This window comes from Dermacentor albipictus, chromosome 2 (genome assembly GCF_038994185.2).
Source record: "Dermacentor albipictus isolate Rhodes 1998 colony chromosome 2, USDA_Dalb.pri_finalv2, whole genome shotgun sequence".
Classification (NCBI taxonomy): Eukaryota; Metazoa; Arthropoda; class Arachnida; order Ixodida; family Ixodidae; genus Dermacentor; species Dermacentor albipictus.
Genome location: NC_091822.1, coordinates 61,762,245 through 61,790,003, shown reverse-complemented (window position 1 = coordinate 61,790,003; position 27,759 = coordinate 61,762,245). Strand labels below are relative to the sequence as shown.

The 27,759-nt window shown below is 45.0% G+C and overlaps 1 protein-coding gene across 2 annotated transcripts; it reads right to left on the bottom strand.

The window, feature by feature from the left end:
- Positions 1-5,837: 5,837 nt before the first annotated feature.
- On the bottom strand, positions 5,838-10,314 carry LOC135909048 (transcription factor Adf-1-like). 2 transcript variants are annotated; one of them, XM_065440900.2, is made up of 7 exons: positions 9,052-10,314; positions 7,788-7,959; positions 7,602-7,634; positions 7,351-7,443; positions 7,218-7,256; positions 7,043-7,090; positions 5,838-6,984 (listed from the first exon to the last, which is right to left on the bottom strand). In XM_065440900.2, exons 1-7 carry the CDS (start codon positions 9,212-9,214, stop codon positions 6,732-6,734), a joined length of 801 nt encoding a protein of 266 aa, XP_065296972.1. In that variant the 5' UTR covers positions 9,215-10,314; the 3' UTR covers positions 5,838-6,731. The 2 variants fall into 2 exon arrangements, 1 of the variants encoding a protein (XP_065296972.1); XR_010566542.2 differs by having other exon boundaries at positions 6,884-6,984; positions 7,043-7,143.
- Between the last annotated feature and the right edge of the window lie 17,445 nt (positions 10,315-27,759).

Genomic DNA, 27,759 nt, shown 5'->3' with positions numbered 1-27,759 from the left:
ACTTCTTGCATAGGAAAACTGATAGAGCACGTCATACTAGACAGACTGCGGTCCCACATGCACAAAGAAAATTTATATATAAACACTATGGTCGGCTTTAGACCACATTTATTAACACAGGATACGATGCTCAGACTAGCAAACGAGGTCCTTTCTCAGGAGCAAGAAAGGAACACAAAGGCAATCCTAACTCTAGATTTAACCAAAGCATTTGATAACGTCAAACACAAAGCAATCCTAGATTCTCTTTCACCGTTGAATGTAGGCGAAAGAACGTTTGACTACATCAAAGACTTTCTCTCCGATAGAACGGCTAAAATTCAAATTGGCACAATCAAATCCGACACCTTCACTTTAGGAGACAGAGGAACGCCGCAAGGATCGGTCCTCTCCCCCTTATTCAATGTAACCCTCATCAAAATGGCACACGAACTCGCCAAAATCCCAGACCTAGAACACTCCTTGTACGCGGACGATATCACCCTCAGGACAACCAAGGGGAGTATCGGCACGATACAAGATACGCTACAACAAGCGGCATATGTAGTATTAGAGGAGGCACAAGTCGCGGGTCTTGCGTGTTCCCCCCAAAAATCTGAACTCCTCCTTTTACACCCAAAGCGTCAAAGAAAAAATAAAGCGCCTGAGATCAAAATATACGCGGAAGGGGCAGCCATCCCAGAAGTGGAAACACTAAGAATCTTGAGAATGCTGATACAGTCAAACCAAAAAAACGACACACTAATGAGGAAGCTGAGGAACACCGTCACCCAAATCTCCTTCCTCATCAGACGCATCGCGAATAGGCGAGGAGGAGTTAAAGAAGCCGCGACCAGGAAACTAATTCAGGCCTTCGTTCTTAGCAGAGTCATCTACTCTACACCATACGTCACCCTCACAGCCAGAAAAAGGGACGACGTGGATTCTCTTAATTCGACAATCCTACAAAATTGCGCTCACCTCCTCCGTCATACCCCAAATGAAAAACTACTACAGTTAGGAATTCACAACACCTTAGCGGAAATGATGGAAGCACACCTCACCGCACAATACGAAAGACCATCAGGCACTGGAACGGGACGTTTCATCCTAAAGAAGGCAGGAATACAATATGAAGGAACCCGTGCACACACCTTGCCAATTCCAAGACACGTGCACGTACACTTAATAGGCCATCCTCTGCCCAAAAACATGCATCCACACTACGATACAGACAGGAGAAAGACTAGGGCACAAAAACTTCAAGATTTTCAGTTCAGAAAGACACGGCGCATGTGGACGTGGCAGAACATGCGGTCAGAGACGCCTTTTCCCTGGCAGTTGTCGATCATCGAGGTTCTCCCCTCGCATAGGCGACAATCGATAAAACAAAATTTCCGGAGGAGGCCGAAGAAGCTGCCATAGCTATAGCCATTACCTCCACCACTGCCAAATACATCATCAGCGACTCTAAAACCTCAATTCGAAATTTTTGCAAAGAAATGGCCCACTCAGCAACCATCAAAATATTACAAAAAATCTCCAATACCCGCCAGATCACATTGATCTGGGTTCCCGCCCATTCGGGCCATCCTAGAAATACCCCGAGCTCAGGTCGGCCAAGGAGCGAATGACGACCTACAAAGAAATTACTACTCACTTTAAGAAAGAACGGCAAATCTTCCCAGAACCACATAGATCTCTAAGTAAAACACAAGTCAGTTGGCGGTAGCTCCAAACAGACACTTTCTTTAATCTTTACATATACTCCATATGGTTCCCAGAGCAGTTCAGCCCCGTCTGTTCTCTCTGTGGGCACCATAAGGCAGACACACCACACATCCTATACTCATGTAATCAAGACAAGCCGTCGAACAGTTTGCAGCTCCCTACCCAATCGCAGTGGGAGGCCGCGCTGCTCAGCTCGGACCCGGAGGTTCGTTCAACTCCGAGTGACGGAGCGGGCCGAAGAGATCGTCTGTCGGCCACCTGGCGTCCGGCCTAGAAGAGGAGCCCACCGCGGGGAGGGGAACGTGACCCCATCCCCCCGCCTAAAGGCCCCTTCACACTACTATGGTGGCTAACACTACTACGAAAATTCGGCGAGCGAAGCGGATTTGTTTGCCGGAAAAAAGAGAGTGTTTTATCTGTTGAGGCGCGCACCGGCGGATCCGCCGCCGCTTCTCGCTTTTCCGCGACGACAGCGAGATCTCGCGGCAGTTTCTTTTACGGTTGCTTTTCGGTTTCGCGAACGAGACGAGAGTTGACGTGAGTGCCTCTCGTTCGCGGGCTTTTGTTGTGTCTGCTTCTATTGCGCCGTTGCTGGGCTTCCAGCTGCAAGATACTGAGCACAGCACAATGGCGAGCTTTTCAGAAGACGAGGAAATGTCGGAAGAAGAAGAAATTGTCACGATTCTCCTCTGCAACTAAATGACGGCTATGCATCAAGAGCTGCGACGGGCTGAGCAACCAAGATCGCGGCGGCGGCGACGACGGTAGTGGGTCCGCCCGTCCTTGCAGAAGCGGGATAGCTTGGGACCGGCGAACAATCTCTTGCCACTGCTTCGCGATCGAGACGTCGAGTACTACAGAGAGTTAGTATACGTGTCTGTACGTGGTGTTTTATCAAAGTTTGACTGTGACTGTTGCAGCGCTAAACGCATTGCAAAATGCCTCGCTTGGTTTAAACTGCTACTTATTAGCGTTATTTGACTCAGAGATGGCATACGAGTCTTGCTTTTTAAATATCACGTTTGGGGGATGTACTTGCCTGAATCGATCAGAATTGCTTAGAAATCCGTGTCGGCTGCAGCATCGGAGACCTTAAACAAGCAGCTGTCGCGTATACTGGTGGTGCCTTCCGAGTAACGCTTGTTTTGTTTATTCTGGAACGATTTACCTTTGAAGCTGCAATATGTATGGGCACCAAATGGCACTACCGGCATCAGCTTTGCGTAAGCTGACTGTTATAGTTCGCCGATGCTGCAGAGGGGCCGATTTCTATGTAATTGATGGAATCCGGCGAGTACATCACCCATACGTTGTGTTGAAAAAGCAAGACTGTTGTATGCCATCTCTGCGCAAATTAAGCGCCATTAATCGAGCGGTTTAAGCGAGAGGAGCATTTCACGGTACACGTTTGGATTTGCAACACTCATGATAGAGCACACAGGGGCGTTGTATGTGCTTTCTTCTCACTGTCGGTTCTCTTTCGGCAGCTTCCTGCGCATGTCACCCAGCAGCTTTGACACACTGATGGAGCTCCTTGGCCCCCGCATCGCAAAAAAAAATAAAAAAGACGCGGTTTCGCAAGGCTATACCTCCAGACCACCGCCTGGCGCAAGTTATTAGGTGATGGGAACATATTTTTGCTGTTGTGCACGCCCTGTTGTACACATGCTGTAATATTGCTTTGCTTTTTTGTTTTGCTCCGAAAACAAACTACTAGTCATATCAGGGATACTGTGAAGCACGTAACGGATACAGCATAACTTGAAAGAATGCGAGGAATTTAGAACACATTTCCTTTCATTATTTCGGCGCCTGATGACTTGGTTCTTGAACTTCATGTGGATTACGGTTGGTGTTATCATTTTATCCACTGAAAACAGCTGCTGGAACTGGAGGCGATTGGATCCATCGCTTTGGAACCACAGTACACATGAAGGCTTACTTAGCGAGCATAGCTAAATTTGTTTGTCCCTTCTCTTCCCTCTTTTCACATTGCTGGCTGTTGGCGATACCCTGCGGTCATCTGCCTTTAATTTCTTGGCTGGCAGGTCCACAACGTGCAACCTTGTTGTGCCTGGCCATTTGGGAAGTGCTTGGCCCTATATATGTTATAACGCCATCATCTCCAGATGAATGGTTAAGGGTAAGTTCTTTGATCTCATTTCCTTGCACATACTGCATAGAGCGTAAACCAGTGACAGCAGCGATAAAATGCAATTTAGGCACTGAAACTTCGTGACCTCTCCTTGAAACTAAAGCGACCAGTAAAAGAAAGTCTGCATAAAAGCATCATTGTCAGAATAAATAATTTCAGTGTCATTGTCGAGGGTACAAATCACTACTACGACTTCTAGAACTGATATTCTACATGGAGCATGTTACACATCCCCCGCCTGAGGTTATCTTCGAGGCTTGTGCTTAACATATCAATTGCGTTTTTTTTCTGCCTTAAACTTAGGTCTCCGAAAAGTTTGAGCGCATCTGGAATCTCAATCTCAATCATCTCAATCAATGCCTCAATCCCAGAGAGCACGATGTAATGTGGTAGATGCATAAGAATAATAGACGGCCTCTAAGTAGTCATCGGTAGTGTTAATTTCACAAAACAGCCAGTAAGGGATGCTTTCTTAAGAACTTATAATGAAAACATAGAGATATAATTGATGCAACTTTATTTTACAAAAACACCTTTCAAGTAAAGTTTAAAACCGCTTTTTGCTTTTTACTAACCACTGTAAGTCACTTACGGCTAGACCTTGTCAGATTCTGACTAGAGGTTCTCTAGCTTTGTCATCTATAAAACTCCTCAATGAATGAGGAAGGTTGTAGTTGTATCATTTAGTTGGTGTTTGAGCTGCATGTTGATGTATGCAACAGTCAACTGTCATGATTAGTTTTCATGTGAGTGACGTGGCAGCCATAGCAAATTAAATGTGCCTATGTTTCCTTGAACCAGATCATGTGAATATAACAAAATTTGTTTCCACTCCACTCTTAGGTCCTTGTTTGCAGAAGTAGGCCACAATGGCAGCGAATCAGATGGGGGTAATTTTGGCCGGCGCCCGTTCTTCAAAAGAATTGACCAAAGTCTGCTAAGGATTCCTGAAGACTCTGGCCAACATTGGCAGCACGCTCTACTTCTTTGTAGGAGACGAAGCGTTTTCTCTGAAAACCTACCTCATGAGGCCGTATGCAAGGAAGAGTAAGTAATACAATTACCTTCGTCAATTCTTGGTCGTTACAGTACTAGCCACTAGCTAGATCTTGAGCACTGATTTTACACACTTTTAAGGGTCTCGTAATATGATATATGTGTCATCAGCCAGTGCTGCAAATTTATGCAAATGAGGGATTGTATACAAGCATGGAAAGATCCTTTTCCTCCATTGACCTAAACCACTCTAAATGTTGCCATTGCAGTTATTTCTGACAGGTCGTGATTATCTGTAGCACATTTGTTCGGGTAAAAATGTAGTGTGCTAGATCTTGGGGATAATTTATACCTGCAAATTTACACAACTTGATAAGGAAACTGAAGCGGCACTCCTTCTGCAGGTCTGCCCCCTTTGTTTGGAAACTGTGTTGACGGGCAAGCTCAGCAACCAGATGTTCAGGGAGCACCAGGTTAGTTTTCACAGCTACAAGAAAAAAGAATTTTCAACTATAGACTGAGCAAGGCTCGACGAGTTGTCGAAAATGCCTTTGGGATCCTGGCTCAAAGGTGGCGCATCCTGCGCCAGCCATTTAAAGCCAAAGATGAAAACATCAGACGGATTATATCAGCGTGTGTATGCTCGCACAATTTTCTGATGACAGAAACAGCTTCTTCTCGTGCAGTTTACTGCCCACCTGGAACTACTGATAATGAAGATTGGCAGAGACGTCAAACCGATGGAACCTGGAGGCAAGAAGCGGATAAACATGGCGGACTGGCTCCTGTGCCTGCCACAGGTTATCACCCAACGAGGTAATCATGTTGTGGAAATATCTGCAAACAAAACTGGGACTGCTGTTTACTTACTATTCCCCCAAATAGCTTGCTTTTATGATTAGTAGTTAATTGCCACATGTTGGAGCGAGCCCTTACGCTTCAATGTTCCATTTGTTTTGTGTTTAGGCTTGCCTAGACTACACGAGACAGGCTTTGCAAACACTTCATCGGAAGCGACAAGGTCCCCTGGCAAGAGGAGATGATCAGGAGCAGCAGAGTGTAGTAATGGTAACATTTTTTTTACGTACAACCACTTTAAACACATTTTATATTGCATTGCCTGCCTGCAGTGATGACAGCACGCTCGTACACTTTGCTGTCTTCTAAAAATTATTCTTGAGACATACGTATGTTGCAGGTACGGATGCAGACAATAGCAAATCCAGCACGCTCTTGCCTTCTAATATTTTTCACATGTTCAGTAATTGAAAGTGGCATCTGCAATATGTGCAGGCTGCTGGTGGACACTTGTGCGCTTCCTCATGGACAAACTGTTTCTGCATGTCAAAAAGAAAGGCCTGATTGCAATTAGAAAGGAATAGCATGCTCTGTTTACTTGTGTCTGCACCTATATATATGGCAGCAGTCAACCCTACAACAGCTGGCTTTGTAAAAAGGTGAATAGTTTTCATTGGTAGTTGCAGATGAATACCACACCCTTTCAGTACTGCACAAATCGTATTTCCTGACATATTCCATATATCAGTAAATCTGAAAATGGGCCAAGCAAGAAATGCCAAAGGAAGAAATGCCATCCAAAATGTTTGTGTATTTAAGATACCTTACAGGCCCGTGAGCATTGTGTAAAGGGGATGTTATTAACAGTGCGTTTGTAAAAGCAATACAAAAAGGGAGAAGTTCAGCTCATAATAAATAACATTTGAACACATAAGCAATGGATGATAGTCTAAATCAAGTAAGAGAAAAAAAGAAACGATGCATAACAGGTAAACAGAAGTAAAAAGTATAGTGTTACAGTGGTGCAGCAAAGTAGAAGAAATATGTGTGGATGAAGTAAGCTTATAAAACATTAGTGCGAATTTTGTTCATTCATGGCTCCTTGGAGTCGGTGGTGCATCATTGTTTGAATTTCAAATATCGCATCTGACTGGTCTCTAGGACCAAGCATTCTCAGCTGTGCGGCAAGTGCCATGCACGTATGGTATACGACATCTTGTGGCTCCCGCTGCAGTTGTTGCTTCTGCTGCCTCTCAGTCCGCACCGCCTGGAGGTGCTCCATACAGGCAGCAGTTACAGCAGCATGCTGAGGCGCTTTCAATGGGCTGCAAGTTGAAACAGTTTTTTTAGAAGTCGTGTATTATGTAATCATTCTTGATTTACCTCTGTTGTTTCCTTGGTGACCGCCGTCCTTTTTTCCGCCTTGGAGTCCTCCGAAAAAATTGAACCTTTCTCAGCAGCGAAATGCATTCACTCCAGAGGCACTATAGCAAGCGGTTAGATGCAAGCATGGGCTACATGAGAAATGAAAAAGCTTGAGTCGCAGTGTTCCACCTACCTATCTGTGTCAGACTCTAAGTCATCTTCTGTTGGTTGGCTGTAAAAAATGAGTGTGTAAATGCCATGTTTGTACAGACTGCAAGGCATTTCAGTTATTGCAGTCTTGTATACCTATATTACAAGTTCTTTACCTTTCAGTTGCAGCAGCTGCTGGTGTTGCTGGGCCACTTGACGGAACTGAGGAGCCAGAAGTTCCCGGCACTTCATCTTGGTCCTGGAGATTTCTGTTTCCAGTGCACAACAGTTATTAAATGAATAAACCTATAATTATTTGACGGCTTAAGTTTGGGCAATAACACTGTGATAAATTCATTTTAGATATTGTCATGACTGGCAGGAGTCGCAACCTGTACATGATAGAAAACATTGTTCAGGAACTTACTCTTCAGGAAGGAAGTCAAGGCTTGAATAGAGCCTGCAAAAATATATTTACACATAAGGAGAGCACTCTGAAAGGTTGCTAACTTAAGACTGTAGGTTCTGTTCCCTCCTGGGTTTTTGCATGGATAACATATAACAAGCAAGGCTACAAATGCTCGTGTAGATATTGGAAAATTGCTCCACTCACATTGGCTCTTCTGAAATTGGCTCCATTATTGCTTGCATTGGCAGAAAGTGTTTCCACTTGATAGTGGCGACGTCTGCGGCACCGGCTCCGCTCTTCATGCTTGTTCGAATTTGGTTTAGAATCTTCGCGAATGTGTCCTTCAGGTTCTTAAACTTTTTTTGACACAACGAACCTGCGGAGAATAAAAGGCACTTTTGTCAAGTAGAATGAAGCGAATTGATGGACTGTTTGTTCGCTTTCATTCGCGCTCTTTCGGTTAGTTAGTTAATTCGGGTTTAATGGCGCAAAGGCGACTAAGGCCATGCTGCGCCAGTCACAGGACAGTATAAGATCTAATGTTGAGGTAGTTATAGCTGTATTACCTTAAAGTCGATGTAGATAATCGGTTTCAACTAAAAACTGGAACAGGTTAGTGAATGGCACTAGTGGCTCATCGCCCAATATTAAGGCAGGGTGCAGAGGTATATGTAAGTGATACAGATTTTTGAAATGTTTCTGTCTCTGTGTTTCAGTGTGTGGGCATGATATAATGATGTGGGTTACTGTGAGCGTTTCGTGACATTTCTCGCATGTTGGTGGACTTTCGTTTCGAAGTAAAAAGTTGTGTGTTAGATGCGTGTGTCCAATTCGAAGTCGACATAATATTACCTCATAGAACCGTTCTTGGTGAGTGCATGATTTCCACTCGCGAAGCAGGGGTTTAGTTATATGTAACTTGTTATTTACGCATGAGTTCCAGTCTTGCTGCCATTTTGATGCAAATGCCTTACAAACCGCTCTGATGCTGTCTTTGTATGCTGTCGTGATGCTGTCTTTGACTCACGCTCTTTCGAGTCATTCAGCATAGCACCTCCGATCATTTTTAACGGGTATTTACTGTGCTCTGTTGCAATACTCGACCGCCGTTACTTCTTCGGCTGACAACACAACCGCCGTTGCCCGCGGCAATAATTGCCGGGCATCGGCTGTCGCCGCAGATCATGAATCGTTAGAAACACTTTACGCTCACCGTTGTAGCACAGGAAAGTTTCTATTTTAACACTGCGCTACTCTCGCGGTGCCATCAGTGTCGCGCGTGCATGCCTGCGCAGGCATTCGAACGGCGCACGAGCGGAGCATGCACGGCATAGGAGCAAGCAGCGGCGCGGGAAAAATGTTTGCTGATGTTTGACGGAAAATATGCATAGAAACAAGGTACTGGCAATGAGAAAGTCTCGTCGCTCCGCCATCGGCGCGAGTAAGCGTGAATAGCGGTTGTACTTACCACTCACTCCCATTTCTTTCCCGATCTTGTCCCATAGCTGCTCTTTGTAGGCAATGTCCTTGAAGTTCAAGTGTCTTTTGTCGTATAATATGGGGTGCTGCTTAATTGCGTCGATGAGCATTTCTACGGAAAAGATCGGTCGCTCAGACATGCTGGCCGCCATGTTGACATTGAACGCGTTATGACGTCAAAAGCGAAACTCGCGGCTGCGGCGAAAGCGGAAAAAATGGGTCCTGGACCGATTGCCTTCACCGCGCCGCATTCCGCCCTCCTCGGCGTCAAAAGCGGTCGAATCCGCTTCACTCGCCGGTTCTTTCGTGTAGTGTGAACAGGCCTTAAAACCTCTTCTTTAATAAAGTTGATCTCCTCCTCCTCCTGTAGTTCTTGTTAGACGATGAAGAGGTAGAAGAACTTGACGCGCGGCGACGGAGGCAGCAGCAGCGGCTCGCGTATGCGATGCAAGCTCAACGTTCGCGCCAAGCTCAAAGCGCGCCAACACGTTTGAGAGCAGCTTCAGACGCGCGGCGGCGGGAGGAACGAGTGGGCAAGGAGAACGGACTTGCATCAGTGGAAAGAGCAAGAAACACGTCATTTTTTTCCGGAAGCCGTAGCAGGCGCGCGCTCTCGCGCACCGTTTCTAGGGCATGCGTCTATTTGTCGTACAAAAATCCCTCACGTGACCTGATCCTGCGTGACGTAGACGCGACGCGAATAAAATGGCGCCGATGGCCCCATTTTGCTTTCGTAACGTGACGCCAACTTGACGTTTTGCCTAAGAAACTGAAATGAAGGCGCTGAACGTAAGGTTCTCGGTAAAGCGAAACAGTTTTCCTCCGCTGTAAAAATAAATCAGGGGCCGTATTCTGTAGCGGTTCGCTTTGGAACCGGTTCGGTCTGGCTCTTATGTCTGGATCACGTCACTCGGAGAAAGAGTAACGGGGCCTCGTGAGGGGAACCAATCAACGAGCGGCGGTCTGCCGGAAGACCACGTTATCATTTTTGTTCGTACTTGGGGGATGGTATAGCAATTGAAGGATGTTGCTGGTTTGATAAAAAAAACATTGGTTTGTATAGAACACTTGCAAAGATAATTTTCAGTAACATATGTGAGCTTGCGGCGCAGACGGCTACTGGGAGTGTCTACTTTATTTTCATTGACCGTCAACCAGACCCAGTAGCAGAGGGCATGCATACGCTGGGCTCCTTGCCTTGGCCGTAGCCGTAGTCAAGCTTGGGTCAACCTAACCTGACCCCGCGCAAACACGGCCTTCGAGATTGGCTGTCGTTACTGATAAGCAGCCATCCCTAGAGCGTTAAATTGCACACAACGTATAAGTTAGAACACAAATTATTATGATAGGTAAATATTGTTTCTTATAATTTCTGTAAACTCTTTGTAATAGTTCAGCCAGCAAAATTAACTTTTTTTATCACCACATTTGGCGACATCATAGAGATAGAGCACGCAACTATGACAGCCTGCTTTTGTTTGTGAAACGTTTATAAAAAGAGCGCACATCAGTCAAATGCACGTGAGTGGATATATTTATGATAGTATGTCGCACGTACTGATAAAATGGGTGGCGGAGGAAAAATGGGACGTGTATCCCGTCCGCGCACTCGCTGACGCCGATGTCGGCTTTAGTCTGGTGGCCCAGGAGGGAGCCATAAAGAAGTTAAGAGGCAGCACGCAGCCAGTGTTCTGGAAAGAAGGGGAACCAGCGGCCCCGGCAATACTTCTGAACTGCGGTAAGCACTTATTTCACGTCATATATTTGCATGCATATATACCGTCATACTTTAAAGCAACGACTGGCGATCGCAAGTGATGCTGGCACTCTCGAAGAGGCCTAAAACGGAGACGGAAGTATCTCCACATTTAAGCGCTATGACGACACTCCATGTGCCGTCTCTGTTAGCGCGACAGAAATAGCTTTACTGTAAACGTTAAAAAGTATACAGATTATTTGGTCCTGCTCGGTGATTTACTATGCTCGGCTCAGAACATTTTGGGCCTTAACAGGGGGCATTGCTTCTTCTCACCCCTTGTGCATGTATTTGTCGAAGCGTTGTTTGAGCACTTGCATTTGCGCATTATTTCTCGCAGGGAGCCCGCAAGCCCTCGAAAAGAAGCGCTCGCGGCTTGTCGCCAACGCAGGGGCCCTAATTGCAACTACAGAAGGGGACGAATATAAAGCCCACGTGGGTGCAGTGTTGAATTACACTTCACGAGTGAAACTAACCACGTTTTAAGCTTGTTGCATGCATTCTGTCGCTTCTAATAACACTTCAAACTTTAGCAAAGATAGGGTTTCGCCGTTTTTAATTACACAATCGTGCGTCCGGGTGGTGCTTGCGGCGCACGTGCGTGGTCATTTTGCGGTCACCCTACCCCTCTTCACAAGTCTAATTTCTAGAAGGGCTGAAGGAGGGATTCCCGCATCTGAGATTGGAATACCAGTTAATGAAAATACTACAAGCTCTCACTAGGCCCACCTTGTACTGATGTATTTAGTGACATTGACAAAAAAAATGCACCAAATGAAGTTTTCACTGTTGCATACTAATAACTTCTATGCCTAATTACTTTGGGCCGTTTACTGCATCCATATTTTTTTTTCTTGTGAAAAGCGGTGGCCGCATTTCAGTGGGGGCGAAGTGCAAAAACGCCTTTGTGCCGTGCACTGGGGGCACGTTAATGATCCGCAGGGGATCAAAATTAATCTGGAGGCCCCCCCGCCCCCACTATGGCATACCTAAAATTCAGATTGTCGTTTTGGCATGTAAAACCTTAGAATTTCTCGTCCTTTTTTTTGTGAAATAAAACAAGCCTTTGTATACATAGGCCTAGTATGCCTGAGCAAACATAAAATTTGACGAGAATTGCATTGCGATTTTATAAGCCAAGCTTGGCACATAGGGAAGAGTCTGGAGGAATGGGACATTTTTCACTAATGTATTTTTAGTTTTGTTTATTTTGAACGCAACCAGATATTTGATTGATTATAGTAGAAGTCGAAACACACGGCAAAAATTCTGGGGAACAATGGTTTCAACCACTTCTGGGCACACCTTTGAAAAAATAAGCTTCTAACAGCTGAAATCTATCCCATTCCACTCCTCTTTTTGGGTGGAGGGGGACATCTGTAACGCGTTCATTCCAACGTCTTCAGTGAACATGCCCCTGTCACACGGGCACCCGCGAACTCCATCATCTTTATTTCGAGGGAAGTGCACTTGGTGTCGCACGGTCGCCCTTCCGCTAAGGGAGATAAAGGAGCATTTGGTCAAGGGAGATCGGCGATCTCCCTCAGCGGCCTGATGTAAAAATGATAATTTAATTATTGGTCTCATTACAAATGATCTAGCGTGCGTTTAAAATATTTCCATTGAATTAAATAAATGTCCAAGCACAATTCAGCAACAGTTTTGCTTGCTGCTGCACAATGCTCTCGACCTAGGCCTCTTGGCACCATGTTTTTCTCATCTTTCAGGGCGTTTACACGAACCCGACAGAATCAAGTTGAGGCGCCTTGTCGGCCTAGAATATGCCTGTTGAGTTCATGTAAATGCTAGCCGGTCGGACTGAACAAACGTCGAGTCCAGCTGAGTCATCCCAACTACATGCGGTATGTTCAACCAGCCCGATCCCTTTGCAGCGTGCATGTGTACACGCACGGGTCCAGCTCGCCACACCGAGACTTGCTCGGGAATGCTGGGACATCGCTATTTATGCGTCAGCAGCTGGAATAGTATCAGGTTAAGGACCAAGAGAAGGCACTGTGCAATGCAACCTCATCGTAACGATAAGCCCCACGAAATAGAGCTGTTCCAGACGGCAGCAGGGAACCGCAAGCAGAGTTCGAACGCCTTAGTCTCAGCTTGACAGTGTGTGGTGTTTGCGCTGCTAAGCACGAGGTCATGGGATCGAAACCCAGCCACGGCGGCCGCATTTAGGTGGGGGCAAAATGCGAAAACACCTATGTACTTAGATTTAGGTGCACATTAAAGAACCCCATGTAGTCGAAACTTCCGGAGTCCACTACTATGGCATGCCTCATAACCAGAAAGTGGTTTTGGTCCAAAAAACTCCATTTTTTAAAATTTGATGCTGCGTGCCATTCTTGTCCACACTCGTCAGAAGCGAGTTCGTGCAAATGCCGTCATGTCGGGCTCGGTCAGCTCGCGTCGGGTTCATGTAAACATGGCCTTTGTCGTGCTAGTCTGGCAGTGGTCGGTATGGTCACTCATGAATGACACCATGGCACAATAGACTATATAAAAGAAAAGCCCACGAGGTCACCGTGCACGAAATGTCATGTTTTGAGTATAGTTTGCAGCAGTTCGGGTAACAGAACACTGAGCCTACTCGCCACGCTATGGAGGCTAGCCGCGCCACAAGGAAAAGCGTACATAGGCACCAGGTGGATAATGGCGCTGTCAGCAATGCTATGTTTAGCGAGCACACTTTGATTCTTAATGAGGTGTATGTCTTTACCATTAAATGCATTCAATAATATTCTTATAGAAGGAGCATTAATTATGATAGCTACAGTGTAATTGGAATTTATATTCTTGTATTCTTGTACTAGTTCAAAAAACAAACACCGCTTAATGCACTCCTGGCGGCTACATTTAAGACCTCGTTATTGGCCGTGTGACACGACCACAACTTCCTTGAGGTCGAACTCCCTTAGGAAGTCTCGTGCTCCCTTATCCTGAAGGAGTTCGTGAGTGCCCGTGTTACACGGGTATAAGGAAGTTCGACCTCAAGGAAGTTGTGGTGTCACACGACCAACAAGGGGCATTTTAAATGTAGCCTCCAGAGGTGCGCTCAGCGATGTTTGGGTTTTGTACAAGAACGTAACTTCTAATTACGCTCATAGCTGTTATAATCGGCACTCTTTCATAAAAATATTATTCAATATGTTTGATGCAAAAAACATACACCTCATTAAATATCAAAGTGTGCTGGCTAAATGTAACAGCGATGCTAGGGCTTATCTGCCTTTTTTTCCTTTGCGGCGTAGCAAGTTGGCTCTGGGTTCCGCTACCTGAGCTGCTGCAAACTATACTAAAACACGTTTCGTGCATGGTGACCTCCTGAGCTTTAATTTTGTCTACTGTGCCGGTGCCAGTCACGAGTGACCACACCGACCACTGCACGACAAAGGCCACGTTTACATGAACCTGATGAAATCGGGTCAAGTCGGAATTCGGCCTGACGGAGCCAGACCTTACTGCATTTACATTAACTTGCTTCTGACGAGTCGGGACGACGGCACACAGCGTTGAGCCGAGAGATGAACGTGTTGGAACTGGGCTTCCTGTTCCCACTGCTGTCTGCAACAGCTCTATTTCATCGGTCTTATTGCTATGATGAGGTTGCACTGCACAGTGCATTGTCTTGACCTTGTCCTGATGCTATATCTGCTGCAGCCGCATAAATCACGACATCCCAGTGTTCCCGCACAAGTCTCGGTGCTGGTGGGCCGGACCCATCTGCATTTACATGTACGCTTCAAACGGGTCGGGCTAACTCAGCCTGACTCGATGCTTGTCAGTCTGACCGGCTAGCGTTTACATGAACTTGACAGGCATGTAAACGCCCTCTAAGACGAGAAAAACATGGTGCCAAGCGGCCTAGGTCGAGAGTACTGTGCAGCAGCAAGCATAACTGTTGCTGAGTTGTGCTTGGACTTTTATTTAATTCAATGGAAACATTCCAAACACGCTACTTTACTTTTAATGCGAGCAATAAGTAAACTATCACTTTTACAACAAAAAGTATAGGCACAAGAGTACTTCCTTCAGATGCTGAGGGAAATCGCCAATCTCCCTTGACCAAACGCTCCTTTAAGCTCCCTCAGCGGAAGGGCGACCGTGTGACATCCAGCGCATCGAGATAAAGACAATGGAGTTAAAAGGAGTTTGCGGGTACCTGTGTGATTGGGGTATTACATAAGCTTGCATATGAGCAAAACATGAACAAAGTGAATGCAGGAGCCAACGTTTCGACAAGTGGTCTTGCATATGTCATATATAATACACCATGCATTTAAAGGTATACTTTATGAATATGCAGAAAAACATTTGAGTTGTGGAGAACATGCAAAATATGTCACAACCATGTCCTTTTTACATAAGTTGTGCCATTGCTGTATCATGACATAGTCTTGGTGGTGTGAAATTTGGGGAGCTGGCACACAGTAGACATTGCAATGCATGGTGGCGCTACATTCATTTGCTGCATTGATTCGTTGCATCACTGTCAGTAAGGTTGCCATTGTGACAGTGGACAGAGTGCAATTGAAACCTATTTCTATGCACCAACTGTGAGGCTGCTATGGATTAGGTGGCCATGCTGCCTCTGTGACTGCATGATGAATGCAGTAGTTCTACACATCGACGGCTGTTGTGTGGTGGTGCTCTGTAGACTTAAACATTGTCCTCTGCTTCTTCCTGTTGCTTGCTTTCTACTTGAAGAAAAGAGCGCTACGAAGACGCGGACTAAAAGAAGAAACATGTACGACGGACAAGGCGCTACTTGCAACTAAATTTTTTTTTTTGAAGAAACGGGACTTTAAGTAGATACAACATAGAATGGCCCATCGTGACATCACGACCTCCCTATCTCATTAGAAAAGCTATTTCTTTTTCGGTAAGCGACACTGAAGGGCAGCTAATGCACGTGCCCTTGGCCTTTGCAATGTAGAAAGCTTCTAATATCTCCTGTTCTAGTCTATCTCTAGACCGTGCCAGAAACCTGGTCTCGCGAAGATATGGACGGCAATTGTGACGTTTACAGTGTTCTGCCAGATGGCCCCCGCATTGTTATTTACGGCCCAATTCTGCTCACGCGCCCTTTAATTAAAACACCGTCCGGTTTGACCGATATAAACCTGTTGGCAACTTTAGGGTATCTCATATACGACATTACTTTAAGAGATAGACTAGAACGGGAGATATTAGAAGCTTTCTACATTGCAAAGGCCAAGGGCACGTGCATTAGCTGCCCTTCAGTGTCGCTTACCGAAAAAGAAATAGCTTTTCTAATGAGATAGGGAGGTCGTGATGTCACGATGGGCCATTCTATGTTGTATCTACTTAAAGTCCCGTTTCTTCAAAAAAAAAAAATTTAGTTGCAAGTAGCGCCTTGTCCGTCGTACATGTTTCTTCTTTTAGTCCGCGTCCTCGTAGCGCTCTTTTCTTCAAGTATGCATAACCAACTCGCCCACATCAAGCTTCGGCTGCTTGCTTTCTACTATATTCACTGCATCATATGGCTCAGTTTACAAGAGAAAAGTTACATTTAGCAAAACTCTTGCTTGAGCTAGTTGGTTCATGCTTGGAAGTAGTAAAGGCAAGGCGCAGAAGACCAGGACTCAAGAAGAAGAGCACAAACAACAGGACCGACGCCGGTCCTGTTGTTTGTGTTCTTGATTCCTGGTCTCCTGTGCCTTGCCTTTACTACTTATATTTAGCATCGGGCTTTATAAACACATGCATGTTAAGCAGCTATGAGCCCGCTTCATGCTTTTTATCGACAATGTCTTTAGTGGTAGTGTAAGAGTCTAAAATGTGCATCAAAAGAGACGATAGCTGTGCAAACACTGCATTGATTACATTGTCTAATAAAGAATTTCGTTCTGTTAGCAAACGGGCTAGGTGCACGTGGTGAGTAATGCTGGGCACGAGGTCTGATTGTATCCTTTCCAATCTTTTGTGATCTCAAATTTCCTTTCCAAGTAAAATCCGTTAAAGGCAAGTGTTCCTTCTGTTCTGTTCCCATCCTCTGCTTTCTTAAAAGCACTGACAATATTCACTCACAGGCCAGCATTCAGAACCAACCTCCAGAAGTAATATTCCCCAGTTATGTTACTGACTCTACATCTGCACCCATTTTTCTGTGTCTTTGATGCCTAAGAATGCATGCACTGTCATGATTTCAGAATGCAGCTTGCGGCACTTGTGGTGACAGTGCGCCAGCTGGAGGCGGAAAATTAAGCCCTACGAGCAGAAGTTGAAAGCCTCAAGAGGCTTCAGGAAGGACATGACTATGTGACTGGTAAGCACCTTAAGGCAGCAGCCATATACTTACTCATTCTTCAGTTTATTTATGATTCCCTCAATGCACATAAAGTACACGCAGGTCAACACTACGTGTTGGTATTATTCCCCAAAGGACTTTTAGCGCACGAAACATTAGTCTTTCTGAGCACTGCAACCCTTCCTTGCAGGATTCGTAACATTGCTGAAGGCTAACTGCAACAAAGCCTTTAACTGTGTAAAAAGCCTTTCATGAAATGTTGGCATAAAGGAGCCTCTGTGCAAAATTTTACCTTTGAAATTTCAGAACTAGCAGAAATATTTGGAAGAGGAAACGGTGCATAAGACAAGGACAATCGTTGTGCTGTTCACCCTTCATTACATTGCACTTTTATGCACAGTGTCGCCTTCGAAATGCAATGCCAACTAGCCCAACGTCGATCCTTCATATAGAAAAATACCTGTTTTTGATACTGAAGCTGAAAAAGAAATGCCAGCATTATTGCTCGGTAGCAGTTGCACATGACTTAATGCACGGCTCCTCAATGTAACCTTCGAAATCGCAGTGCTGCACCTTTGCAACCGCTCATTGTTGCACCTGTGCAACAATGAGCGCTCTCGCTGTAGTAGACATGAGCCCTCTCACTGTAGTAGACGCTTGGAACACCCACATGTCCTGATTAGTATGTGGTTCTCCAGGCATGGCAACGTGATGCCAGCTTGAGCCACAATAGCTTAGAACTGCAGACCGTGGCAAGACTATCAGATACATGTATCGTCTACTAGGTGCTGTTTAATGACTGCTAAAAAAATTATACAATTACCAGCTCTGCTGCTTTGCCAAGATTGATTCAGTGGTATATACAACTCATCCATAGCAAATTTAGCAATTGTGAAATTTTATTTAAACCCGCTGTGGTTGCTTAACGGCTATGGTGTTGGGCTGCTGAGCACGAGGTCACGGGATTGAAACCCGGCCATGGCGGCCGCATTTCGATGGGAGCGAAATGCGAGAACACCTGTGTACTTAGATTTAGGTGCACGTTAAAGATCCCCAGGTGGTCTAAATTTCCGGAGTCCTCCACTATGGCGTGCCTCATAATCGGAAAGTGGTTTTGGTACCTAAAACCCCATGATTAAATTTTTAACATTGCAACATTCTGACACTCGCTGCAGCTAATTCGGTTGTTTGCTATGCTGCTACATTGGCTGGCCCTCACAACGAATAGTAGCGAGGTGATCAAGCAAGCTGGAGCAAGTGTCAGAATATCGTAATGTCATGTTCCCACCTGACCACATACTACGTCATGACATCCCAAAAGAGTATACTCCTTGAAAATGTAACCCAAACTGACTATAGAAAAGCTATCATAATAAATTACTCCGAGGCATATCGGTATTTTTTTTCTGGGGTTTAGAGATCTAGAATCTTAAGTTACCAGAAAAATATTGCTATGTCAAAGCCCTTCAAGCACGTATGTAGGCGAGGTACATGCTATATGTAAGACGGATTTTCTCTTCTGATTGAGTTTCTTGTCTGGCTTATTGCAGTGATGCAACAAGGTATTGTATTTGACCAGATTTTAAATAATTGTAATATGTAATGAGCTCTTGCTTTGAAATGTGCACACGGGGCTGGAATTAATGCATGAACTGCCATAGGAAGGCGAACTTTAGTTCTAAGACTTCAATTTAAGACTAATGGCAGCACGCAAGCTAGGCTTGTGAAGCACCGGGACATCAAAATGGTTCTGTATGGCGACTCGGAAGTGATATAGAGGGATTGCCTTGGCATTTACCACCAGTGCATTCGGAAAATCATGCCACCACGCAGTATTCGAAAGCTGAGAACTCCAGATAGACAGGCCGGTCAATACGACATACCTGAACTGCATGCTTGCGCAATTATCTGTAAACGTAATGCTGGCGATGAGGACAGCAGGAGAATTTTAAAAAAAAATTGATAGAAATCTGGAAACCTGTAATTTTACCGTACAAGCATAGCCTGTTACGTAAAAAAAAGGAACGTGCAAGACATTTAATAAGATCGAAAAGGTGGAAAGCTAAGATGCTTGGGAAACAAAACACATGTGCAAGTTTTCAGAATGTGGCAGCAGCGTTGTTTGTGGGATTTCCCTGTCATGCAGCAAGGTATGTGTAGGAGAGGTCGGGATTTTCTGTGTTGGTATAAAGAAAAAGGAACTGCGAGCATGAAAAGACTGCTCTGAGCCACTAATGTGAAACCATCAAATTTAGAGCACACATTCACGTAAGGCACGGGTCAATGTTATGACTTGATGTAGTACTTGTCCCTCTTAGTGACCATTTAGGCAGTGATCAGTTTGCATAATGTACCTTTTGCAACATGAGGGAATGTGCACTCTGTTCCATACTTAGCAGGCAACCCTGTGGAAGCTATACAAGTTGTGCAGCCATCAAGTCTCACTCTGCATTTTTCATGGTGCAGTTTTGTATTTGCAACACTTTTTGCAGAATGACTTTTATGCATTACATGAATGACTTGTGGACACAAAATTGCACCAAATCATGCATCAATGACTGATGCACAAAAATAACAGAAGTGTCACAAAGTTCATTATTATGTATGACATATAGTGCTGCATAAGGAATCAGTATTTTGTGCTCTTTCACTGAAATGGTTGAAATACGCATACACTTTTGTTCACTGGTTGTATTGCTTGCTCATTATGCAGAAGCTGGCAAGATGGTGAAACGTCTGAAAAGGATGTTGCAGAAAGCAGAAAACAAGCCGGGGGAACCGGTGATTGCTTGCACAAAGGTACGCTTATTTGCTGCCAGTTGTTCCCTTTTTTTTCTTTTTTGGCAGTATGGTGCATTTGAAGTGATGCCTTGAGCAATGCAAGGTTAAATCAGTGTTTCCCAAATCGCTGGCCCCTGGAATCACTTGAGATGGTGAAAGAGGTCTGTCTGGATCACTTAACGATGTGCAGTTGATCATTTGCAATTTGTCACAATGACTAAAGCTGATGCCTGGCCGGCATGATGGCCGGTGGCAAGCCGTTGCAGGAAGGTTGCTGAAACTATACGCCATTTAGTAGTCGTTAACAAAGATCATGTTGATGTCGCACCTGCTGACAGCTGCCTGTGTATCTGTGGGCAACGAGCCGTCAATTACGAAGTCCACTTGTGAACAATTTATATTTGTCTTTCCGTCTTTCTTTTCTTTCTTACTCGCACCTGCACTGCAGTGTCAGTCTCTGCAAGTAACTGTCAGACATGCCTCTACAATGCAAACCATGTGACGATGCTGCCAGACACTTGTTTTTCTTCTGCTGTCATTTATGGCTAGTATATTTGGCGATACATTATTCACCTTTATGCCCAAAGGTGAGCTTCTAAAGTGTCTTAATTTTCTGTGTCCATGTGGACATTGGCAGTGGCACGCTGGTCGACGAGTCGATCATCAACCAATTGTGCCGAGCCTGGGACAGTGGCCCTGGCAAATTTGCCAGGGCACTTTTGCGCCACGTTTTCTCTGAAGAAGAGTTGCGGGGCAAGTCCCTCTTTGGAGGGAAAAGCTGCGTTCGGGGCGAGACTCGACAAAAGGAGGCCCTTGATCCCGTACGTGTGGAGGCTGTGATAGGTGCGTACGCTATTGGATTACAGTGATTTTGTTTAAAGTAACTAAAAACATGCGTGTAAGTTGCCATAGCAAGCAAGCCTATTGTGGTTATACCCACTGTGCCATTAGCAACTAGCTGAAGTATAGTAAGTGTTCCTAGTAATTTGTGTGGAATGACAAATACTTCACTTGTATTATTGCCCTTGTGGCTGCAATGTTATGCACAATTTTTAGAGGCTTGATAAAACAAATGACTGGTTGAGCTGTCGATTGATCTTAGCTGGCCAGATAGCACACGTACAGTCCTAGGCCTGCTTCTGGTTCTCATGGCACAGTTTAAACCATGTTCAGCTGTGTTTTCTATGTGCTACCTATTCCATAGCGTTTTTTTTCTTTATTAAAAAAGCCTGCAAAATTTTTCATTACTTTAATTTGGCCTCACATAGTGCTTATTGCTATCACAAAGTGGCAAATATACGTGACTCATGTTGCATGCAAGGCTCACTCTAGCAGTACCTTAGTGACTGCACAGAGAAGAGCCCCATCAGATTCGTGTGAAAGTCACATTCAGAATGGAGGTGATTTAGTTTGTTCACAGCATGTCTGACCAGCACTACTGTGATGTGTCAGCAGCAGGCTGCACCTACCTTAAACATGTTGCATGCTTTTTCCTAAACTAATTAAAGAGTTTGACAGAAAGTATTCGGTTGCAGATGCAATGTTTTCATGTTATTTTCAAGCCTTGCATTGCCATAGTGACCATTAGATAGCTTAACAGCTAATACTAATTGTAATAAATATTTAACCAAGGAGAACACAAATATTTCAGGTTTTTTTCAGGGCGATAATTCACACATAAAGGTAGTTTATAGTTTAATCTGCATAGAAGCTGATTTAGTTAAATACTTTGCCTAACAACTGGGACAAAGCTCTTGCCACATTTACCATGGCTCATTATACTGTTATAGTTCCTTATACAGAACAACCTGGATTAAACCCGAAAGCTTCAAGCAGACATTCATTGCTTAGTCTTCTGGCTTAAGTAAGCATCCTTTGCTGATTAGTTTGCTAAAGCTGCACATTGTTTATTTTATTTATTTCTTTTTCAGGATACACCTGCACAAAATTTCCGGGGGTGAGTGTGCCATACCTCAAGAATAGTCTTTCCTCTCTCCTCTCCAGAGAAATAAAATGAGTAGGATGCCTTGTTTCTTACTGCTGCGCTTGATCAGCATTACCTGGCAACATGAAGTCATTACACTGAGAACTAAATGCAATGTAAATCCCACGATAAACAATGCTATGGAAATCCCACAAAAAGACAACGCCATGGAAATCCCATGGAAATCCCACGAAAAAACAACGCCATGAAAACCCCATGGAAATCCCATGGATTCACGGTGGCCACTTTTCATTGATTGTGCAACAAATCCTACATAAGATATCCATGGAACCTCCACAGTTTTTCTGTTGTACGCACCATGAAATATCGATGGAAAACCAATGGATTTCCAACATTTTTTGTAAGGGGCAGATGCGCGGGCTTCGCAGCAATACTAAACAATATCATGTAATCACGATGTCTCAATGCATTACCGTTGCAAAAGTCATGTTAAAAGAAGTTTATAATGAACTTCGCAAATTGGGCCGTGAGGTCGAATTGGCTGCTTTACCGTCTTTTATGAAAATAAACATGATCAGGCCAGCCAAATGAGCTGTTCTCATCAACCGCGGATACCGGCTGCTGCCCAGTTCTTGCGCGATTTTAAAAAAAGGTGAGGTCACCTTTATCGCTGCCTTCTACTTGCTTTTCTCTGCTTGGGCTTCCTGGGGCTCTCATACGGTCTTGCGAGCTAGACGTCTGGCGATGCGAAAAAATATGTACGCATTCTTACGGCACTGCAAGAACGCACTGCAGACACGTACGAGACACCAAGCCATTTGCGATCCATTTGGAGTTTATGAGCACAAACACATTCTCGCTTGAGGAATCGTCGTGCTTTATTGGACAAGTTCGGGTGGCCGCGCATCACTGCAGCGCGCCGGCGAGAAGGCATGTCATTTCTGACTTCGCGTTTAGAGTCATTGACTGCGACCTGAGGTGCCTTCTTACCACGGTAAAGGCGCCAATACACTCCGACGTAACGCGCGCGCGCGCGTCATGGCGACGTTACGTTGGCGAAAACACGACCCTCTACAGTCCGGCGGCATTCGGCGCGCTCGGACGTCGTCCGGCGCCGAATGCAACCGACTGCATTTCGCGCCGACCGCGCCGAGCAAGTTTGCGCCTAGCGCCCTCTCTCGTCGAGGTAGAGACTCTCTACCTCGCCGGGCTGAGCCATCTCGCCGGCTGAGCCAGAACGAGATGGCCTCTTCGCAAGACAGCGTGCCCGACCTGTGCGGCTCCGAAATTGAAAGGTTTCTGGACGCCGTCCAGCAACACCCGTGCGTCTACGACACGAAAAGAATGGATTACCGGGATGCAGAGCGGAAAAACAACGCATGGGAGCAGATACGCGTGTACTCCGGCCTCTTGACAGGTGCGTAAATGCTTCGCACGTGTGTGTATACGTCTACGGACAAGCTATACACTCAGCGCCTGTTTGTTTGTCTTGTTTTCCCTGTTTCAGTCGAAGAGTGCCTAAAATTATGGAAGCGGCTCAGGGACCGATATACCCGTGAGTTGAAAGACATTGAAGCTACAAAAAGGAGTGGCAGCGGCTACGTGTCTCGGCGGGCCTGGGAATTCACGGAGTCCATGGCCTTTTACAAAGATTGTGGCCGTCCGAGGAAATAAGTTATGCATTTTCGAAGTGTTCACATTCATACCTGCTTAGTATTGCGTTCACTTAGATGACTATGTTTTGATGACTTGGTTTGTTGCTCACGACAATTATGTCATGCAGTGAAGCAGACGGAGTTTGCTGGGCCCTTTACGCGATCGTGATTCGTTTTGCGTTTTCCGAGTGCTCATCATTTTTTGTGTATGTGTTCACTTAAGATATAGAAGTTTGTTGTGCTTGCCTCCTCCTGCGGCCATTTATTTTTCCTCCACAGACTGTTCAGGGTACTATACAACTGTCCCTTTAATCCTTGCACGAAATATCAAATGAACACTGTGTACTTCGACTAGATTTCCGGTCTCAATGGAGTTATCCGCGTGTGGACGGCGTCTATGACTTGCACGCGACTTCTTAAACCCGCTTTCTTTTAAAAGCGAGTAAAGCGATAGTATAGTCTACATATGATACTATTGGCCCAAAAAATCCTTCGGCATTCTGAGCGAGCTATAAATCCAAATGTAAAGGGGACAGAAGCATGTCTTTAGTTGACAGTCGTGCACCTGCTTCCCTTTGCAACAATGTAAGCCTTTTCTCTGCAGAACGGCATGCAGCCTGGGGCCAGCCACTTGTGGTGATGATGGTGAGACCGCCGAGACCATCTTCGCATCTATAGCTAATACGCCGCCATCACCCTCAGGCGTTGAAAGTTTCGAGGAATCCCCACAGGAGCTACAAACGCCAGCAACGCCGCCACCATTGGCAGAACGACCGTCGGTAGCCGGTAAACACGAGGCTGCAGCGAAGCACAAGAAAGTGAAAAAAAATGACCCTTTTGAAGAGCAGTTGTTGTCTAGACTTGACAGCAAGATGTCAGAAAATGAGGCGTTTGGCGTATCTATCGGCCTCAGCCTGGACAAGATGCCCCGTAAGGTGGCACTGAAATGCAAAGCCCAGATAATGACACTAATTGCAGAAATGGAGGACGAAGACAATGGGCAAACCATCAGCATTAATTAAACTTTACTTGTGATAATTCTGTGATATTTTTTTTCTCTGTAAGTAGTGCCGCACTTTAAAAATTAGAAGTTTTCAAGAGTTGAACGCGATAGCATAAATATGCTATGTTGGCTTCGGAAATCATGGAAGACTTGCTTGCTTGTTTGTTCGCTTGCTATTTTTGCTCATAGGCAATGCCGACACCGGATTTTCCGCGATACGATCTCCTAAATGCGATCGTATTAAAAGGTAGCTGATGAATACAAATTCAATTTATGGCTGGCTACATTCCAAAGCCATGATGTCATCATGAGGCACACTGTAGTATGGAGTTAATTTTGACTGCCTATGATACACTATGAAGCCGCTAAGTTAAAGTACACAGGTGTTCTGGCATTTCGCCCGTATCCAAATGCGGCCACAGGGCCTGGAATCAAACCCTCATCTGTATTCGCAGAGCGACACTTCACCTGCTAAGCTTCCATGCCGGTTTATCAGTACAGAGAATGCAAATGTGATATGATGTAAGTGTGATATGCTGTTACCCAAAGCTGTGATGAAACATTTGGAGTGCCAGTATACGGACAATTGTTCCTATGCAAATAATAGTATATGTTGAACACTACATAGTATGTTACTGTGAGCATTTCTTTCATGGTGATGTGTATTCGATCCATTACTATCCAAGATCTTATTCTTGCGCTAAGTGTGGTATTCTGTTTTTTTTTTGCATTTTCAGCACGACATGCTTCAGAAAGTGCATTTGTTTTGCATTTCTTGTCGGTCTTTCTAATGTGGGAATATTTTACAATATGTGATAGATATCCTTACCTATTTTTAATGTCATTGTGCACCTTACAGAAAGTTTCATTTTTGCCACGCGCAAGGTATATTGAGCACCGTATACAGTAGTACAAAATGTACAACATCAGTCTAATACATAGGCAACAGTTTGCATGCAGCATCAAACAAAAGGCTCAATTGCACTATGACGATGAATATGTTATTCTCAGGTGTTTTTCCTACACATTTCAGAGGTTTGTTCAGATTATTGCAATGCAACATACTAGGCCAAGGGAACGGAGGACACAGGCTGGCAGTTGAGATAACACACACACGTGTGCGGACACAAACCACAATTTACCCAAAGCAGTAGCCAGCCACTTTAATGAACATGGACATATGTTTGACAAAGCAAGGCTCTATATACTACAAACAAATTTCCGTTCCCCTCGCGAAAGGAAGTACATGGAATCATACCTCATACACAAGTTTATTTGCCTACACCTGACAGGAATTAATTTGGCACGCGGCAACTTAGAATCTTTAAAAGCTGTAACTTAAATCTGAAACTCTCATATCATCAACCAATACACAAAACACATTAGGCCACCAGCCAACTTTAATTCTTAACCTCACCTACTCTTCCATTTCGAAAAAAAAATTTTCCTGCCTACTACTCAATTTAATGTACTCTTTCAGGTTTTTTACGTCTATACCAACTGTACGATCCCCTTCTTCCATGTACACTTGCCCCCGCCCGCTTCTGCACGCGTCACCCTCCTGTTTGTTATACCGATTTCGTCCTCCCCTTCCCCCTCCCCCCCTTTTTTTAACGTTTTTTTTTCTTGAAACCCCCTCGACAACACATTCCGAAGTGAATATGCCTTTTTCGGCGCCTCAACCCAGAGTATCGCTACAGAGGCTAGAAGGTTAGCCTTCTAGCCTCTATAGTATCGCCTTCTAGATGCCGCCGTAACGCCACCTACGTTAAGCGCGTGGGGCAGTGCCCCTTGAAAGACCATGCCGCTGCCTTTCAGTCACCCCATACATTGCACCGCAGACTCCTTGTCGCCACCTTAACTATTTCAAAATTACTCGACCTATTATTACTATGCTACTCAAGTCACTTTCAACTCATGTTTTTTTTTGTGTGTGTGTGTGTCTGTGTGTGTCTGGGTTTCCTCCTTTTTTTGTCTCTTGCGTTACTCGCGCACAGACCGCTTGACCGGCCGTTCTAATGCCTCAAAAACATGCCGCCAACGACTTCCCCTGAATACCTCCTAACCTTTCGCATCCCCAACACGCTCCCAAGCCCCCGTATTTCTTAAAGATTTCATTTTTCTCTTTCTTTTACTCCACCCCCCCCCCTTGTTGTGTCTTGGTGCCGCCCTGGCTCCCCCCCCCCTTTTTTCCATTTTTTTCTGCTTCTATTTCTTTTCTTTTCTCCCCGCGTGCCCACTCTCACGCTCTTGTCCCCTCGTCTTGAGAATGAGGCTCACAGACGTCGGACGACAGCACCTGTTCCATCTTGTAATCTCTCTCTTTAAAACCAGCCGCCAGCGACAACACCCGCACGTGACGTCACTGCACTAACCCTTTAAAACTAACACGCCGAGGATGACGAGGCCGCCTTTGACGAAGATAAGTCCTCCTATCGAAACGTTGGCCAGCCTGTCTGAGGCACTTCATCCCTGTTTACAAAATTTTATACCACAGAACACGTGTGTGTGTGTGAATATCTGAATATCTGCATTTTTGTTTACACTTGCTGCATTTTTACCTTTGTGTTGCACACAAATATATCATGTTATTACATACGTAACTGTAACTGCTCTTGGTTTTTTGTGCACTCCATTTGAACCTTATCATTAAATATCATTTTTTCTACGTGATGCTCTCTGCGTTATCTATGCATGCGATACATGTTTTTAAACAATGTGCTCACAGACCACTGCAATGTACACTTGATATAAAAAGACACGTGGTTCAAAAATTGGCTACAGCGTGCTTCTGGCTTATTTATAACAAAATAACAGCTTGTTGCTCATTAATTTGCACTTAATTGCTGGCAAATCCTACGTAAGAAGGAGTCAGTTTGAGATTAGGGACTTTGCTGTGGCCCACTTTAGGTGACTACAGCAACGCGCAGGATGAGTTCGCACCTGCTGTATCAGCCAATAACCAGAAACGAAGCACGCATGTGGGTTCCGTGAAGAGGGGACGCGGGAAACAGCCACGCATGTAAAGAAAACAGATTAATGGCTTCGCCGTAGAAAAGGCACTAGATCTGCACGCACGCTCGGATCAAAAGAGTTCGGATCTCGGATCTCAAATATCCCTTCGAACTTTTCGGTCCCGGAAATTGGGCGACGCGACACTGCCCAGCCGGTTTGATGTTTGGTATCCGCGTGCGCCTCCTGAGAATGCACGTGATAATGGCGGTAGCTTTAACACCACTTGGCCGGCTACGACCGATGTATGGTTTTATGTGCG